The sequence below is a fragment of the Nyctereutes procyonoides genome, unplaced genomic scaffold, assembly GCF_905146905.1.
Source record: "Nyctereutes procyonoides isolate TBG_1078 unplaced genomic scaffold, NYPRO_anot_genome, whole genome shotgun sequence".
In the NCBI taxonomy this organism is placed as follows: Eukaryota; Metazoa; Chordata; class Mammalia; order Carnivora; family Canidae; genus Nyctereutes; species Nyctereutes procyonoides.
Window position 1 is genome coordinate 24,053,930 of NW_026575020.1, and position 16,299 is coordinate 24,070,228.

Below are 16,299 nucleotides of genomic sequence, written 5' to 3' on the forward strand. Positions count from 1 at the left end.
CCTGCCTTACTGAGGCTTCTCCAAGGCTTGGGCCAGGCTGGGGTGGAGGTTCAGGCAGGGAGAAGAGAAGCAGATGGCACAGCTGATGAACACCGGGGACCTGAAGATCCAGCGTAAGGGGCTGCTCCACGTCTCACTGTCCAACAGGGGAGGCCAGTGCCTCAGAGCTGACTTCCTCATGGGCCAGCCTGTGCTGTCTCTCCGGCCTCCCTCCCCCATCATTGCATTTCCCCCGAGGTGGCGTTCCCAGCAGGAATAGAGGTAGAATGGAGGGTGTAGGATCACAGGCCTGAGCTCCAGTCCCAACTAGTCCCCTTTCTTGCCCCTGTGACCGTGGGTGAATTCCTTTACTTCTCTGAACCTCAGCTTCCTGGTTTGTAAGTGGGGATGAGAATGCTTCGTTTTCAGGGTGTTGTGAGGGTAACGAGATGACGTTCATGAATTTGCTCATCAGGAGTAGTGGTGGTGTCCAGGCTGTCACAGATAGATGCACTTTCTTGGGAGGGATGCTAGGCCCTGGATCTGCCACTCCCACCCTGCCAGTGTTGTCCTCTTGTCTGGCAGCACCAGATGCACCCCCATTTATACCATCTCACCACATTCAGTCCTTGTTGGTTCTTCAGGACCCACTCAGGCCCCTCCTCTTCCAGGAGGCCCTCCTACATGCACCTGCTCGGCCCTGCCCCGACATAGTTCTAGACTATGCCTTCTCTTACCTCACTGAGGACACTGGCCGGCTGTCATCCTTCCCTCACCCCTATTTGTAGTCGTTTTCATAACCAGAGCTAATGGTTACTGAGTTCTTGCCAGGCACTGTGCTGAGGGCCACGTGTTTGACCCATTCATTTTCAGGGCCTTCCTGTCTCTACAGCCTCTCCTCCAGCTGCCTCTGCTTACAGCAGCTCTGCCCACACCCACCTTCTCGGGTTTACACACTCACTCCTCAGGGACACTTTGCCAAGATGTGGGCTAAGGATCGGGGCCCCTGGCTGCACTCACCCCCTTCTGGATGTTTTTTGCAGCCTGACCGCATGGCACAGTCACCTGTGTGCCCGCTGAGGGCCTATCTCCCCAGCGGGTGGGTGCTCTGGAGGGCGGGGCCTTGTCGTCTTGCCTCTACCTGGTGCCTGCATCAGAGCCTGGCACATAGCTTGTGGTAAGAACATGTTGGCCTTGAACACTGAGCCCGTGAAGCAGCAGCTGGTTCTTTTATAGAGAACCACTGTGGCTCAGAAAGATGGGCTGATTTGAAGCAAGTCACATGGGCGCTGAGCTGAGGAGCCCGGGATTCAACCCGCCTGCCTCATAGCTTTTCCTCCTCCCCTGGCGGGCCTAGCCCTGGGGAACAGAGATGGGATGCAGGATCATTGTGGGGTGCACAGGGAGAGGACAGGCTCAGTGGACCCAGCTCTCTCCCCCACTGGCATGTGGCACTGGGTAGTGGTGGCTGTCCCTGGACTATGAGGCCCACTGCGTGGCTCTGGTGGGTTCTGGGGTCCCCAGAGCCTTGATGGTCTGCAGAAGAAAAACCTATAGAACTCAACATTCAATATAATTTGGCCCCAACTTTATGTTTTAAAGATTGTATTTTTAAGTCATCTCTACACCCAGTGTGGGGCTCAAATTCACAACCCCAAGATCAGGAGTCATATGCTCTACTGACTAAGCCAACCAGGTGTCCCTAGCCCCCAATTTTTTGACCAAGGAATTCCAATCCTGTCCCCTAAAGGATTGGAGTTTGGGTCTGGGAACTTGGTCAGGGCCAGTGTCCCACCTGACACAGAGTCCCCCTGTAGCCCTCTCTCAGCTGGCCCTTTGACTTTGCTAGGGCCCAAACCACTGGGCAGTCCTAACCAGTAGGTCTGCAAAAGAGTGGAGGGAGCATTTATTAGACACCACTGTGTACCACATACCAAACACTTGTCAGAGGCTAAATTCATTAAGAAACCCTGTTGTGTGCTTGGCTCAGAGCCAGGCACTGGGTTTATGAGGAGCAGGCCAGTCCCTGCCCTCACAGGACACTCTGGGGGGTGGGGGAGAGACATTTTTCAGAAACCCCCCAAGATGAGGAAAGGTGCTAGCTATAGGAGGATGAGGAGGAGCATGGTCCCCACTGGGATTGAGAAGGGCTTCTGAGAGGAAAGTATGAGCTGAAGAAAGATGAGCAGGTGTGCCCCAGGGGATGGCATTGAGGTGAGGGTCTCTCTGTGCCATTCTTCCCTTGAATATTAGACCAGTAGAATGTCAGGATGCCCTGGGCAGACTTCTTCATTTTTAGGCAGGGAGGGGAGGGTCCCAGCATGGGGTACAGGAGGCAGGCTGGTCAGGGCAGTGACAGTCCCTGCCCACTTCTGGTGTCTCTCGTCCCACAGGAGCATCCTCCGGCCATGAACCACTTGGACTCCAGTAGCAACCCATCCTCTACCACCTCCTCCACGCCCTCCTCGCCGGCACCTTTCCCAACATCGTCCAATCCATCCAGTGCAACCACACCCCCCAACCCCTCTCCTGGCCAGCGGGACAGCAGGTTCAACTTCCCAGGTAACCACACCTTGGGGCTTCTGTGTGCCTTCAGGGTAGGGTCAGATGCCCCTTCTCAGCATGCCCTAGCAGGCTCAAGGTCAAACACTGCCACCACTAAGAAAGAACATTTGCTGGGAGCCAAGCATTGTGCCAAGTTCAAGTACATTACCATATTTACACCTGATGAGAGCTCTGAGGTAGATGCTGTTATCACACCCATTTTACAGATGGGGATACTGAGGTTTCAGAGGAAGTGGCTTACTCTGAGCTGTATAACACGTAAGGGACAGAGCCACCATCAAGGCCAAATCTGTCTGGCATAAAGCCTGGATTCTTGACAGGATCCCCAGGCCGCCCTCCCATGCATGCGGTGGCTTCTCCTAAGCACTGTTCACTCAGGGCTTTGAGCTCTCAGGAAGCATGGCAGGCAGCACGGAGGGCTGGGGCAGACCCAGGAGGTCTGGGAGAGGGACTCTGAGGCTCAATTGCTTACCTGCTCTGTGATCTAAAAAAGCTGCTTATGGAGGAACTTTTGTTACCATGAAACAAAAGACCCCATGAAGTTGGGATTTGGTTTATTCCTACTGTGCAGATGAGTACACTGAGTCTCAGGGGTGCATGCTAGAGGTAACCTTTGCCTCCACCATAGCCCGGGCTGCCCTGCACTCTGTAAGGCCAGGGTGCCCCCCTCCCCACCCCCGTCTCAGCAAGGCCCACTTGCCTGTCTCAGGACATACCTTGGCTTGGGCCTCCCTCACATCTCCTTGCAATTGGTCTTGGCCCTTCGGTTGGCAGCCAGGAAGAAGGAGCAGCCACTGGGACACTCCAGTTTGCTCTGGGCCCAGTCAGGTCAGGCCCCACCTGTCACTGGTCCTTGGGGCTCCAGACCTGGTGGGTGGGTGGAGGGGTCAGGGCCACAGATTTTCCTGTGCCAGGGGACTCTTAGCTGGGGCCACATGCAGCCAGCAAGAGGCCAGGTAGCCTCTCTGGGCCCATTTTACCAATGTGCCAGGGATTTCTTTTAGGGTCACTGGGAAACTGAGATTTTTGTGGGGATCTTTTCTCTTTTGCCTGCCCCTTTGCTCTAACATGCACCTGGCTGGATACCCTCTGCATTGTCCCCATCACACCTATCCCCTCCCTGCAAGTGGAGCGACAGCCCTTTTGAGCGACCTCCTCTCCCATTCGGCTCTGTCATTATGCTCTGAAACTGGATCTTTTGCTAAACTCATAGGTTGGATTTTTCTTTTTTTTTTTTTAATTTTTATTTATTTATGATAGTCACACAGAGAGAGAGAGAGGCAGAGACACAGGCAGAGGGAGAAGCAGGCTCCATGCACCGGGAGCCCGACGTGGGATTCGATCCCGGGTCTCCAGGATCGCGCCCTGGGCCAAAGGCAGGCGCCAAACCGCTGCGCCACCCAGGGATCCCTGGATTTTTCTAAAAGGAAGTCCCTGTTTGAAAAACAGGCCACAGAAAAAGTCCGTTTTGTGATGTCAGCCAGAGCCTCTCAGCTTTCCCTGATGGGCCCTCATTGTTCTGTGCACAGAGCCCTCCGTCTCTCCAGGATCTGTGGTCTCGCTGGGCATGGCAGTGCCCCTGGGCCCGGCCTGGTGGTTAATCTGGGAAGTCATAACTCCCACCATGCCCCCATCCTGCACTTCAGGGGAGCATTTCTGTTTATCTCCAAGAATAAAGCCGGGGAAAGGCTATCTGTACCCCTGTTTGACAATATGACAACTGTGTCAGAGTCCAGAGCCCCAGCGCATCCCCTTCAGTGAGCTGGGTTTTTGTTTTGTTTTGTGTGGGGCGGTCGGGTTGCCAAGGGGGTGAATGTGGGGCTGAGGGGGGCCACTCCTCTGCACATGGCTCAGCCGGCTTTCACAAGCACCATTTCTTCCCCCTTGGGTTTTGCCCCAGCTGAGCTCACACAGATTGCACAGAGAAGCAAGCCTGGGAGATAAAGGGAATGGGCCAGGGCTCTGCAGCAGATCCTTCATGGACCAGTCCTTCCTGGGGGCTCCTGCCAGCACCCGTTTCCTTCTAGCTCCCATCCTCCTTCCTGCATGGATCACCCTGCTCTGCCCCACTCCATAATCAGCCCCCACCCCTGGGCCAAGCCCCTGCATTTGCTGTTCTGTGTGTGTGACTCACCTCCTCTTCTGTTTAAAGCTGCCTACTTCATTCATCATAGACAGCAGTTTATCTTTCCAGGTGAGTCCTTTGCATGGTTCCACTAACTGCCCCTCACGGTGAGCCTTCTGTCCAGCCCACCTGGGCACCCTTTCCCTGGGCACCTCTGAGATGCTGGAGTCTCACATATACCTATTTTGAGAGCTGACTGTGTGTCATAGCTGGAAAAGACAGTTGGGGGGGGGGTTCACCTTGAGGGGACCCTTCACAGGGGCAGTGACTTCCTGAGAGGGACCTTGGCATGGAGCCTGTTCAGCCTCTTGCATAGAGAGACTACAGGATCATGCAGCAGGGAGGTGGCCAAAATCCAGTTTGTAGAATGAAGAAAGAGACCTTTTTGCTAATGCCTTCTGAGCATCTGTCAGGATATCTTCCCCTATGTCATGACTAGGAAGCTGCTTACAGAACCTATCTTAGAAAGGGAAGCCAGTTGGGAAAAGTCTGCAGGCTTCACTTACTGACTGGGCTTCTCCTTCCTGAGCGTTGCTGCCTAGCGCCTCCTGCTGGCGATAAGATAAAATGCAGCTTTGTTTTCGAGTTTCAAGGAGACCACTTTGAATCTCTGATTTCCTTCCACAAAACTTGCTTTGCACACTCACTGTGTGCCAACCTTTGCCTTTGGCCATATTGCTTCCCCCAAGGAATTTGTGTGGTTAGTACCTATTTCTCCAGCTGAGGATGACAAGCATTCCTATTAGTGATTGGCTACCTTAATTCTTTTTTTGGGGGGGGGGCTACTTTAATTCTTAATTGAGTCATAGGGAGTCGCTGTGTGTTTAGACAAAGACTGTGGCTAATTATTTTTCTCCTGGGTTAAACAGACCTGTCCTGAAATGCTATTTTGGTTAGCTCAGCATTTTCTGTTCCCCAGCCCAGCTCCATTAGGGGAGTGATCTGGAGCATTTGTAAGTTCTTACAGGACTATTTGTATGGCTTTGGCCAGGTGTGAGCAGGCTGGCAGGGGTCAGGGGCCTGGGGCTGGTCCTGTGGAGGCTCTCTGAGCTGCCTTGGTGGTTTCACACCCTTTTTTGTCATGGTTCGCCTCTAAGAGCCTCTCTGGTTACCAGCTGTAGGACAGTACAGAGGAGTACTCAAAAGCATTGGAAGAATGTCGCTCTCCTTCCCGAAGGGTCCATCTTGCTCTGAACATATGTCAAGGAGAGAGGAGAAGGAACGTATTTCTGTTAAAATAAACATGGACACATTTTGCAGCAGAATGCAAAAGACACTCTTAATGTTTAAGGAAACATAGGAGGCCTCAGAGACACTATTCCCTCTCACTTGGGGTGCTGTTTCTCCCCACTACCACCCCCTATGCATGCATCTATCTTCTGTGGGAATATTTGAGCTGTATCGGAGAGGTAGAAAGGTCAGGCTGCCCCTGGTAGTCTGCAGACACCATGTAATGGTATCTGGGGGAGGCCTTGGCAGAGTCTTCAAGGGCCCAGGATCCCCCAGAAATGTTGCATGTGTGCACTTCCCTGATAAAGAGTCCCACGGCCTCTCTCAGATTCTCCAAGTCTGTGAGGTCGCATAGATGATCTTTAGGGGGTAGCCTTGGATAAAGCCTTAGAACTTGAGGGGGTGTTGGTAGCTGAGTTGGGCAGCTCTTTGTCCTAGAAGGCAGGGAGAGGCTGCTAATAGCTTGAGCCACTGTCACCTATAGTCTCTTTTCTTTTGTTGACCAAAGAGGAGGGAGTGAGGGGCCCAGCCAGGCCTGGGGCTGCCAGCCTCAGGGGAACCAGAGAGAGGGACCAGAAGGAAGCAGGCAGCAGAAGGAGCCCTGGAAGGTTTTGGTTCCACACTGGGGTGACCCATCTGTTTGGTGTTCCCCAGATGTGAGACTTTCAGTGCTAAAAGTGGGAAACCCCTAGGCTCAGGGTCAGCTCCTGCCCAATCTTCGGGCCCCAGGAAGTATAGACTGTGCATTTCTTCGTCTCCCCAGAGAGCTGCTCCATCAAAGAGCTGCTCCATCAACGACCTAAACACCTGGAAAGCCAAGGGGGTGGGGCCTCTGGCTCCCACCAGAAATGCCCAGCAGCTGAGCCAGACACCAGGTGTCACTACTGAGCCATCTGCGAGCCCTGCCTCTGGGCCTCTGCTGGCCTGGGCCAAGGCAGCTCACTGTTCTCCAGGGCTATTGCATCCAGCTGCTGCCTCTGAGCAGACAAGGGGGGCCTTGACCCCCACATGTCCAGTAAATAATAATCCAGTCTGCTTTTATCACCTGCTCCTAGTGCACAGTTTGGCTACAGGGGAACGGGGTTCACTGGAGAATCTCAACCTTCTCTCTCACCTGGAGTCCCTTCCCAGCACTGAGCCGTGTGAGCCAAACCAAGTACAGTAGAGGTCACTTCTGTGTCCCATTTTAGGAGTGGCAGTGGCCTGGCGAACACGTACTCAGCCCTGCGAGGGGCTGGCCGCTCGAGGAGGAGCCACTCCACTGTGTGGGCTGGGTTTGTAAGCACCTTGCCCTTTGGGGGAGGGGGAGGGGGGTCTCAGGCCTTGTGTTTGATTTTTGTTTCCTCCAGACATTTCGGCATTTCCACAGGCAGTGCCATCCCCTGATGCGGCGGACAGCACCCGGTAGGCATCCCTATGCCATGGTCTCTTTCTAGACCCATACCCTGGACCACCTCCCACCCCACCTATAAGTGTCTGACCACCGTCCCCCCTCAGCTCCAGATGCTGCCGTATGCCTGGGCCAGCCAGGCAAGATACCCCTTGGGCAATTCACTCCCTGCATCTGTGAACTCGGCCAGAGGTGCAGCTGGCATTGGATAGGGATATATGTAACCCTGGAGCAGTTTTGTGATGCAGGAGAGGTGAGCAAAGGCCACTTGGAGTTAGAGACAACTACTAAAAATGGCTCCTGTTTGCGGAACCCTTTCAGGGAGCCCGGCTCTGCCCAGCCCTTGGCTCCCATTTCCTCACACGGGCCTCAGCCTGGTGAAGGCAGGTGTCTAAGTAGGTGTCATCCGTAACATACGGAGGAGAAAGCCCGCACAGAGATGTTAAGAAATTACGTGAAGTTGGTTCTCAGGTAGAATTTCAAATTTCAAACCCCGTGTGTGTGTGTGTGTGTGTGTGTGTGTGTACGCACACACACTCAGAGCCCAAGCACTGGGCATCAGATTTGAAAGGGGCCTTGTGGTCCCTGATGACCCGTCTTCCCCACCACCCTCGGGTTAGTCTGAAGAAGGCCAAGGCCAAAGAAGGGAAATGGGGTTTGGTCTTGGGCCTCCTGTCTGTTTCTACAGCATCCAGACTGCCTTTCCCATGACCAGGTAGGTCACAGTCTGGATGCGGGCCTGGTAGCCCTCTCTCTGACCTCACATGGGAGTCCAGATGTGAGAGCAGGGTGGACCGCCCTCAGCATCTCCCTGACCAACTATTTTACCTTTAGGCTCGACCACCAGCCAAAAGCAGATGTGCTGGAGGATCACGAAGTGGAGGTGAGTGAGGGGGACATGCAGCCCAGGGACCCTGCCTTCCTTCTCTCCATGTTGTCTCAGCACACACAAAGGTGTGGGGAGCACAGGGGTGCCGGGCCAGCAAGGGCCATCTCAGGGGCCCACTGAGGCAGGTGCACAGCAGGGAAGAATGAGGAGTACAATGAAGCAGGCTTTTTTTTTTGTTTTGTTTTGTTTTTATCTTTGAAGCTAAAGTAAGTACTCGATTCTCCTGGTTCCCACCCCTAGCCCAGAGGCCTGGTGCCCAGTGTGGGAGACTCCTAGTCAGTCTAGGGTGGGGCCAGGCATCTGTGTGATGTCAAAGCGCCCCAAGTGATCCTGATTATAGTTAGGCCCAAGAACCACTGTCTTAAACCCTTGAACTAAAGCATCAGCCAAGCCTGGCTTCCATCAATGCAACGTGCCTTAGAATGTTCGCTGACTGACTTATTCCTGCTGAGAGGAGCATCAGAAACTGTTTAAACAAAAGAATGCCCAGAAAGGATAAATGGGGTTAAATTCATCTGTGCCAGGGGATGTTAATGCTCTTTGCTGGGAGTTAGATATCAGTAATGAGTAAATCTTGGAGCATTCTTGGGAAGAAGGGCCTTGGGCCCACCTGGGCCACCCACCATATTGTGTGGATGAGGACGTTGAGGTCCTGTGGTGCTAAGTGACCTGCCCACAGCAGGTCAGAGCAAGAGCTACAACCAGAACCTGGATCTCCTGATCCCATGCCTCTCTCTTGGGGCTCTGGGGAGAGCGCGTCAGCCGAGCCCAGATCCGCTGCCCAGCCCCCCATGCCCTCCCCCTCCTTCCAGGCTGAGGAGCCAGAGGCTGGCAAGTCAGAGGCAGAGGACGACGAGGACGAGGTGGATGACTTGCCGAGCTCCCGCCGGCCCTGGCGGGGCCCCATCTCTCGCAAGGCCAGCCAGACCAGCGTGTACCTGCAGGAGTGGGACATCCCCTTCGAGCAGGTGGAGCTGGGTGAGCCCATTGGGCAGGGCCGCTGGGGCCGGGTGCACCGTGGCCGCTGGCATGGCGAGGTGGCCATCCGCCTGCTGGAGATGGACGGTCACAACCAGGACCACCTGAAGCTGTTCAAGAAGGAGGTGATGAACTATCGGCAAACGCGACACGAGAACGTGGTGCTCTTCATGGGGGCTTGCATGAACCCGCCCCACCTGGCCATCATCACCAGGTAACCAAGCCCCTGCCCATCCCGCCATTGCCCCAGGTGCCCTGTTATCTGTGGGGACGCTCTGGGGAACTGGGAGGCCTGAATGGGGAGAGGTACAAAGAAAGAAACCAAAATAGCTTCCCATCATAGCCCCAGTGACGTGAAAAAATAAAATGGTGCCTAAGGTTAAAGAAAATCAGATGTTCTAAAAAGGCACAGAGTGAAAACCAGCCTCCTCTCATCCCAACTGGGTGCTTCTCCCCCAAAGGCGGAAACTGTGAACAGATCCTTAGTGTGCCTTCTGTTACTTTGAGAAGTTTGTTGATACTTGTGGTTTTTTTTTTTTTTTAATTTTTTTAAAGATTTTATTTATTTATTTATTTATTTATTTATTTATTTATTTATTTATTTATTTATTTATTTATTTATTTATTTGACAGAGAGCACAAGCAGGGGGAGTGGGAGAGGGAGAAACAGACTCCTCGCTGAACAGGGAGCCCTTGGGACTCGATCCCAGGACCCTGGGGTCATGACTTGAGCTGAAGGCAGACATTTAAGCGACTGAGCCACCCAGGCACCCCTACTTATGTTTTTTAAACTATTCCTTTGTAAAAATAGAACAGGTTCTACTGGATCACTCCAACTTGAGTGCAATGTTCTCCAACTTGAGTGCAAGTCTGGGGCCAAGCGTAATCTTTCAATGCTTACCCAGCATTCCTGGCACGAAGTGGAACCCAGTGGTGTGCTTGGTTCCTAGGTGGTGGGGAGGAAAGCCGAGCCTGTGGTGTAAATACTCTCACCACAGCTGATTTCAAGCTAACGACATGTTCTCCCTCCGGCTGATCACTGGTCGCCCAAGTTTATTTATTTAGTCAGTCCTCTTTTGCTGGGCACTTTGCTATAGTGAACGTGTTGGTGGACTTCTGTGAGTGCAAGTGCTAGGGGAGAGTATATGAATGTGCTGCTCTGAGGTACATTGTCCCTTTCTACTCCAGAAAGTGCTCACCAGTCCCCCCTGCCCCCCAACTTTGGTGTATGACAGTCCATTCCCCCAGTACCAGGGCTGTGAGGCTGCCCTTGGCATTCAAAAAATTGTTGTTGGGTGTTTACTTTTACAGTCAGGAACAGTAATTAGAGGTTACTGAAGGTAGTTTGGAATATACAGGGAGGTTTCAAAAAGCAACTAGAAATCACTTTAATCCTATCAGCCAAGAGTCCCCTCTTTAATATTCTGATGACATTCCCCATAGCCAGACCCTGTGCTTTGAAAGAACCTTCGTCCCCCCTCAAATCACCTGTATTTACTAAGTAAAAATTCATTTCCCTTTTTCCTGTTTATCAGAGATGTAAACCAGAACCACCAGAATTCCTGAGCACTGTGATTCGGGCAGGTCACACAGCAAGGGAACAAAATTCCAGCCCAAAGCACAACATGATGCTTTAAGTTATATCAGCTCAGCAGCCCCCAGGGCCCTAGCACCCCCGGCGCTGTCTGTCTATTCACCTGTCCGGCTCTATTTACCCACCCAGGGCTGTGAGAATCTCAGTCTGCTTAAAGGAAATACATATAAAAAAATAGCAAAGCATTCATTACCCCCCCCAAAAAAAATCACATTTTAGGATATGCTGAGGGGATCAGAAAACAGACAAGGAACCATCAGCCAATGTCCCAGACCCTTCAGCCAGTTCTCAAAGTCTCTGAGGCTCTAAGAATCCTCTCTCCTTGGAAAAGTTTCCTAAAACTAGCCCCTTCATGAGCTGCCTTAGTGAACTCTTGGAAACAGGGGGCAATGAGCCATACATTCTCTCTGGGTGCTTGCTCATCCTGGGTTTTGGGAATCCGTGCAGGGGGAGACCTGAAAACTCGAGCCCATTGTCTGGTAATCACTCTGATATCCTTGAAGCCACCCCGCTCCTACACATGCCTTTACTGTAATAAAATCTCTATATTCAGAAAGCAGTAAAAATGGTCATGAGAATCATTATAGACAGTACCAGATGTTGCTTGATTATAGTCCTCTAAAAGACCAGGATCTTCCCTGAGTTTGAGGGGGGACATGTTTCGGCCTTGAATCCTCCAAAGGTAAGCTGCTCTGGGTTGCCAGGAGTCTCAGTGAACTGGGTGTCCTGTTCTGGGGTGCATAGGCCCTGAGCTGCAGGGATCGGGGGACATGTATATGATTTTGCACACTCAGGCCCAGCCCAAGAAAGAATGGTTGTCAGGGGCTTGGTTAAGAACGAGGATTCTGGGGGTGCCTGGGTGGCTCAGTGGTTGAACATCTGCATTTGGCTCGGGTTGTGATCCCAGGGTCCTGGGATCAAGTCCTGTATCAGGCTCCCTACAGGGAGCCTGCTTCTACCTCTGCCTATGTCTCTGTGTCTCTCATGAATAAATAATCTTAAAAAAAAAAGAACAAGGATTCTGACCCTCACAGTCCAGGGGACAGAGAGAGTCCTCCAGAGGCCGGGGGCACAACTCTCTCCATGACTTCTCTGAGGCTCCCAGCGGGCTGGGGTTCGGCTGCACTGGCCCCATCCCTCAATCTGACCTCACCACTCTTGACAGCTTCTGCAAGGGGCGGACTTTGCACTCATTTGTGAGGGACCCCAAGACGTCTCTGGACATCAACAAGACCAGACAGATTGCTCAGGAGATCATCAAGGTAAAGGGTTATCCAGCTGGTTCCAGGGTTCCTGGCTGTCCCCTGCTCCGTTTCTTCTCTTAGCTAGGGTTCCTCAAGGGTAGGACCCCATCGCCTTCCCTCGTCTGTGTCTCAGCTACTTAGAGCCAGGAGCTAGATGCCCAGTCTGTGATGACAGATGAATTGGTTGGAATGCAGCAGGCTTTAAAGACACATGGCCTGAGTTCGAATCCTGGTAGCACCAGCTGTGTGGCTCTGGGTAGGTCATTCAGTCTCTCTGAGCCTTGGCTTCCTCTCCCGTAGCATAGGAATTCCACCGTAGCCTCCTCCATTGGATTGGTGCAAGAAAAATCCACTGAGAGCATGTTGGGCACAGGGCCTGGCACTCAGTGACAGTTTGCTAGAACTGATTAAGGGCAGGGTAATATCCAGATCTAAGTTTCATGAGGACTGGCCTTCAGGCAGCCTTTTTTCTTTCTTTCATCTTTTTTTAAAGTAATGAAACACAAAAGAAAAGTTTCTTTTTAAGTTGCTTTCTTTAACACCAAGCAGGCTTGGATAAAAGCCAGACTGCTGCTGGATAGGGGTTCCTCTTCTCTTGTTTTTGTCGAAAAGCTTGCTGTAACCAGCTTCCCTCAACTCTCTGTCCCCTGCTTTCTCCTCTGCGTTCACTCCTACCTTTCCTTTCTCTCCCTCCCTCCTACCCATCATATGTGTGTGTGTGTGTGTGTGTGTGGTGTGTCTTTCACAAGGAAAACACCAAAAAAATCACAGTGACTTTTATGAGCAAACCAGGATTTCCACGTGACACTTAACATGTGGCTAAATTAAATGAATTAAATAAACTTTGAAAGCCTCGAAATTGAAATAGCACATTTCTGCCTTCACTTGCAGTATGTCTCGTTTCAGAGGAGTTGGAGGGACCTACTGGGTATCACACTTGTTTCAGACTGTCCCCCAAACTTGCTGGGTCCTATTTCCCCTCTCGCCCCTTCTCTGCCCTCCTCCCTTCTCCTTATGGTAAGAGCACTGGGGAGTCGTGGCTTGTTGCTGACTGGCTAAGGTCAGATGAACAAGCCATCCGGAAGATCCTAGGGGCAGATGAGATGTTACTTCTGAGACTTTAGAGCTGCAGAGCCGGAAGCCACCTCTCTGCTGTCTTGTTTGGTTTTCCTCCTGCCAAGAAGCTGTCCCTTGCCCCCTTCCAGAACTTTCTAAGCCACTTCCTTTTGTACTCATCTGTGGTGTTTTGAGGTTCAAAGTGCATTAACAAGGTCCTGAACTTTTGGCTAGGTTTGTGACTTGGGGACTACTTGGGAAACAGTATGACATTGTGGGGAGGGGAGTCTGTGCTCCAGACATGGGTGCTTTATGTCTTGTCTCTTAAAGCTAGCTCTTTGAGGCTGTGGACTAGCCTGGAACCAAAACTTCAGCAATGCTGCTTAATTGCTGTGTGGCCTGGGGCAAGTGACTTCCCCTCCCTGAAGCTTGGTTTCCTCATCTGTTCAGTGGAGACCTTTTACTGCATAGGATTTTGAAGATGACAGGAAGGGACTTGCATGAGGCATCCAGCTCTTTGCCCAGCCCAGGTGGGGGCTGAACCATTGTCCCTCATCTTCCTGCCCCCCTGACATGAGGCTTGCTATTTTCCAGGGCATGGGCTATCTACATGCCAAAGGTATTGTGCATAAAGATCTCAAATCCAAGAACGTCTTCTATGACAATGGCAAAGTTGTCATCACCGACTTCGGACTATTTGGGATCTCGGGCGTGGTCCGAGAGGGCCGGTAAGTTGGTTTTGAGTGTCTGGATAGAATAGGGAGGAGCTGGGCAGTGCCAGCCAGGCTTCGGGGTGTCACTGAGGTCTGGGCACCCTTGCAGTCTGTTACTGAGGGGCAGCCTTCCCTCATACATAGCCCTGCATTCTCAGGCTGACCTTCATAAGAGGCTAGGTCCCCTGTTTGCTCACTGACTTGGGCGGAGGGCCAAGGTTCATGTCCCCAATGAGGAAGAGCATCCGATTTTATTTCCCCAAATCTTGAAAGGCAGGAGTGGGGAGAAAGGCTTCTCTCCAAGAATCTGGGGGACCGCCAGGAGGGAGAGTAGCACGTTATCTGGAGATGAGCCCCAGGCCAGGTTCTAAGATCCACAGGTAGGCAGTTATCCTAGGGTAGAGAATACACCCCCTACTGATACCTGTTACCGGCCCACTTTCCTGAAAGAACCTGGTTTCAGTTTTCTGTAACATTCTTGCCTTTGCAAGTGTAGGAGCAGCACTGTTTTCTGGGTCATGCATGGGTGGTGTGCTGGCCCTGGGGCATAGGTATGCTAGGCAGCCTCTCCTCCCCTGGCCAAAAGGCCTCATGTCCTTGCCCTGGCTTCTTGGCCTCCAGGCGTGAGAACCAGCTGAAGCTGTCGCATGACTGGCTCTGCTACCTGGCCCCGGAGATCGTACGAGAGATGACCCCTGGGAAGGACGAGGACCAGCTGCCGTTCTCCAAAGCTGCTGATGTCTATGCATTTGGGTGAGGAGGCCCTGACATCCTCCCTCCTGTGGCTCTAAGGCCAAGTGTGACCCAAAGAAGGGGCCCTGCTGGCATTGGGGACAGGGAGGAAGGGGGAGTGTTGTGCTTTGAGTCCTGGCTCTGCCTCTCTGGCTAAGAGACCACATCCTGGACCTTCTCTTTTCCCTGCTCTAAAATGCAGAGAATTAACAATACCTCCTGTAAGGTTGCTTCACGAGGACTAAGGTGATTTCTAGGTGTCAGTCTCACCCCTGACCCCGTGAAGGCACTGCCCAGAGCTCAGAACTGTCCCCCTGGGAGAACCATAGGATCCTACCAGCCAGTCTCTAGTGCCCCACGAAGCTGACCAAAAGAAAAGTAGCATAGAAACATAACGTGAGGGCCACCTGGGTGGCTCAGCGGTTGAGCGTCTGCCTTCGGCTCAGGGTGTGATCCCGAGGTTCTGGGATGGAGTTCCACATTGGGCTTCCTGCAGGAACCTGCTTCTCCCTCTGCCTTATATGTCTCTCCCTTCTCTCTGTGTCCTCATGAATAAATAAATAAAATCTTAAAAAGGAAAGAAAAACAGATAAAATCTGTTTTAATAATGTGTCTAACTCAGTAGATCCAAAATACTATTATTTTGACATGTAATCAAAATTTAAAAATGAAGGAACCGTTTGACCCCACAAAGTTTCCAGAATCTGGTATAGAATATGTTACAGCACACCTCAGGTCTACTCCCCACATGTCAGTTGTTCAGTAGCCCCACGTGGCTAGTGGCCCCAACCCTCGGCAGTGGCAGTTAGGGGCTTATGGAGAAGGCCAAGGTGAGTCAAGAAAGGTGAGGGAATTTGGAGAGGCTAGGTGAGGGCCTCACTGTGTAATCTCTGGGTACTTTCCCTTAGGGGTAGTGCTTCCATCTCCTGACCTTGGACTATTACTTCCTGAGCACCTCTGTGTTACATTCGTTACTCCCCAAACAACCTTGGACATTGGCATTAGCCCTACTGAGATTAGACGGGATCTCTCCTATCCAAGTACTAACCAGGCCCCACCCTGCTTAACTTCAGAGATCAGACAAGATCAGGTGTGTTCAGGGTGGTATGGCCGTATTCTAGACAGGATCCTGTACCAGGAACTCTGTTCAGAGCCTGTGCAGCCTCAGACTTCCCACCACAACAGATATGTAGGGCCAGGGGTCCTCTTGTACTCAGGAGGAGCCACCAGGATGGCATCACAGGATTTCTGGAAGCCCGGTGAGTGGGGAGAGCTGGAGGAGGATCCTGGATGCTCTGGCTGGGTTCCTGGCACTGTGGCAACAGAAGCCCCTGGGCATGAGCTGGGCCAGGTGGTTCCAGAGCTCACGCTGTATGGACCGTCCCCACAGGACTGTTTGGTATGAACTGCAAGCAAGAGACTGGCCATTTAAGAACCAAGCCGCAGAGGCCTTGATCTGGCAGATTGGGAGCGGAGAGGGTATGAAGCGCGTCCTGGCCTCCGTCAGCCTGGGGAAGGAAGTCACTGTGAGTAGCCACCTGTGTTCCGGGAAGAAGGGTAGAGGGTGAGCCTGGGCACACGATAGGTGTGCCCTTCTTCATTCACTCACCTGAGAAATGAGCCCCGGAGGCAGAAGTATGCCGGGTGGGTCTCCTTGCATCTGGCTAATACAGCTGTGTCTTTTATTACTCAATTATTTTTCTTTAGAAAAAGCTTTAAAAAAAAAAAGACTGGAAAGAAATAAAGATCATAGTTTTAATTGAGTTATGAGTTGAAAAGATAGTAGTGCCCTGTATCTTAGATG

At 52.1% G+C, this 16,299-nt stretch overlaps 1 protein-coding gene across 3 annotated transcripts in view; it reads left to right on the plus strand.

The window, feature by feature from the left end:
• Positions 1-16,299, plus strand: part of KSR1 (kinase suppressor of ras 1) — a 154,325-nt gene that overhangs the window by 125,350 nt on the left and 12,676 nt on the right. For 2 of the 3 annotated variants that reach the window (XM_055322096.1, XM_055322104.1), the window contains exons 10-18: positions 2,373-2,541; positions 4,697-4,738; positions 7,249-7,303; positions 8,124-8,172; positions 8,991-9,370; positions 11,916-12,012; positions 13,645-13,778; positions 14,385-14,516; positions 15,886-16,021. In XM_055322096.1, coding sequence (XP_055178071.1) covers positions 2,373-2,541; positions 4,697-4,738; positions 7,249-7,303; positions 8,124-8,172; positions 8,991-9,370; positions 11,916-12,012; positions 13,645-13,778; positions 14,385-14,516; positions 15,886-16,021 — 1,194 coding nt within the window. The remainder of the gene's footprint in view (positions 1-2,372; positions 2,542-4,696; positions 4,739-7,248; positions 7,304-8,123; positions 8,173-8,990; positions 9,371-11,915; positions 12,013-13,644; positions 13,779-14,384; positions 14,517-15,885; positions 16,022-16,299) is intronic. The other variant, XM_055322110.1, reaches the window with a different exon arrangement.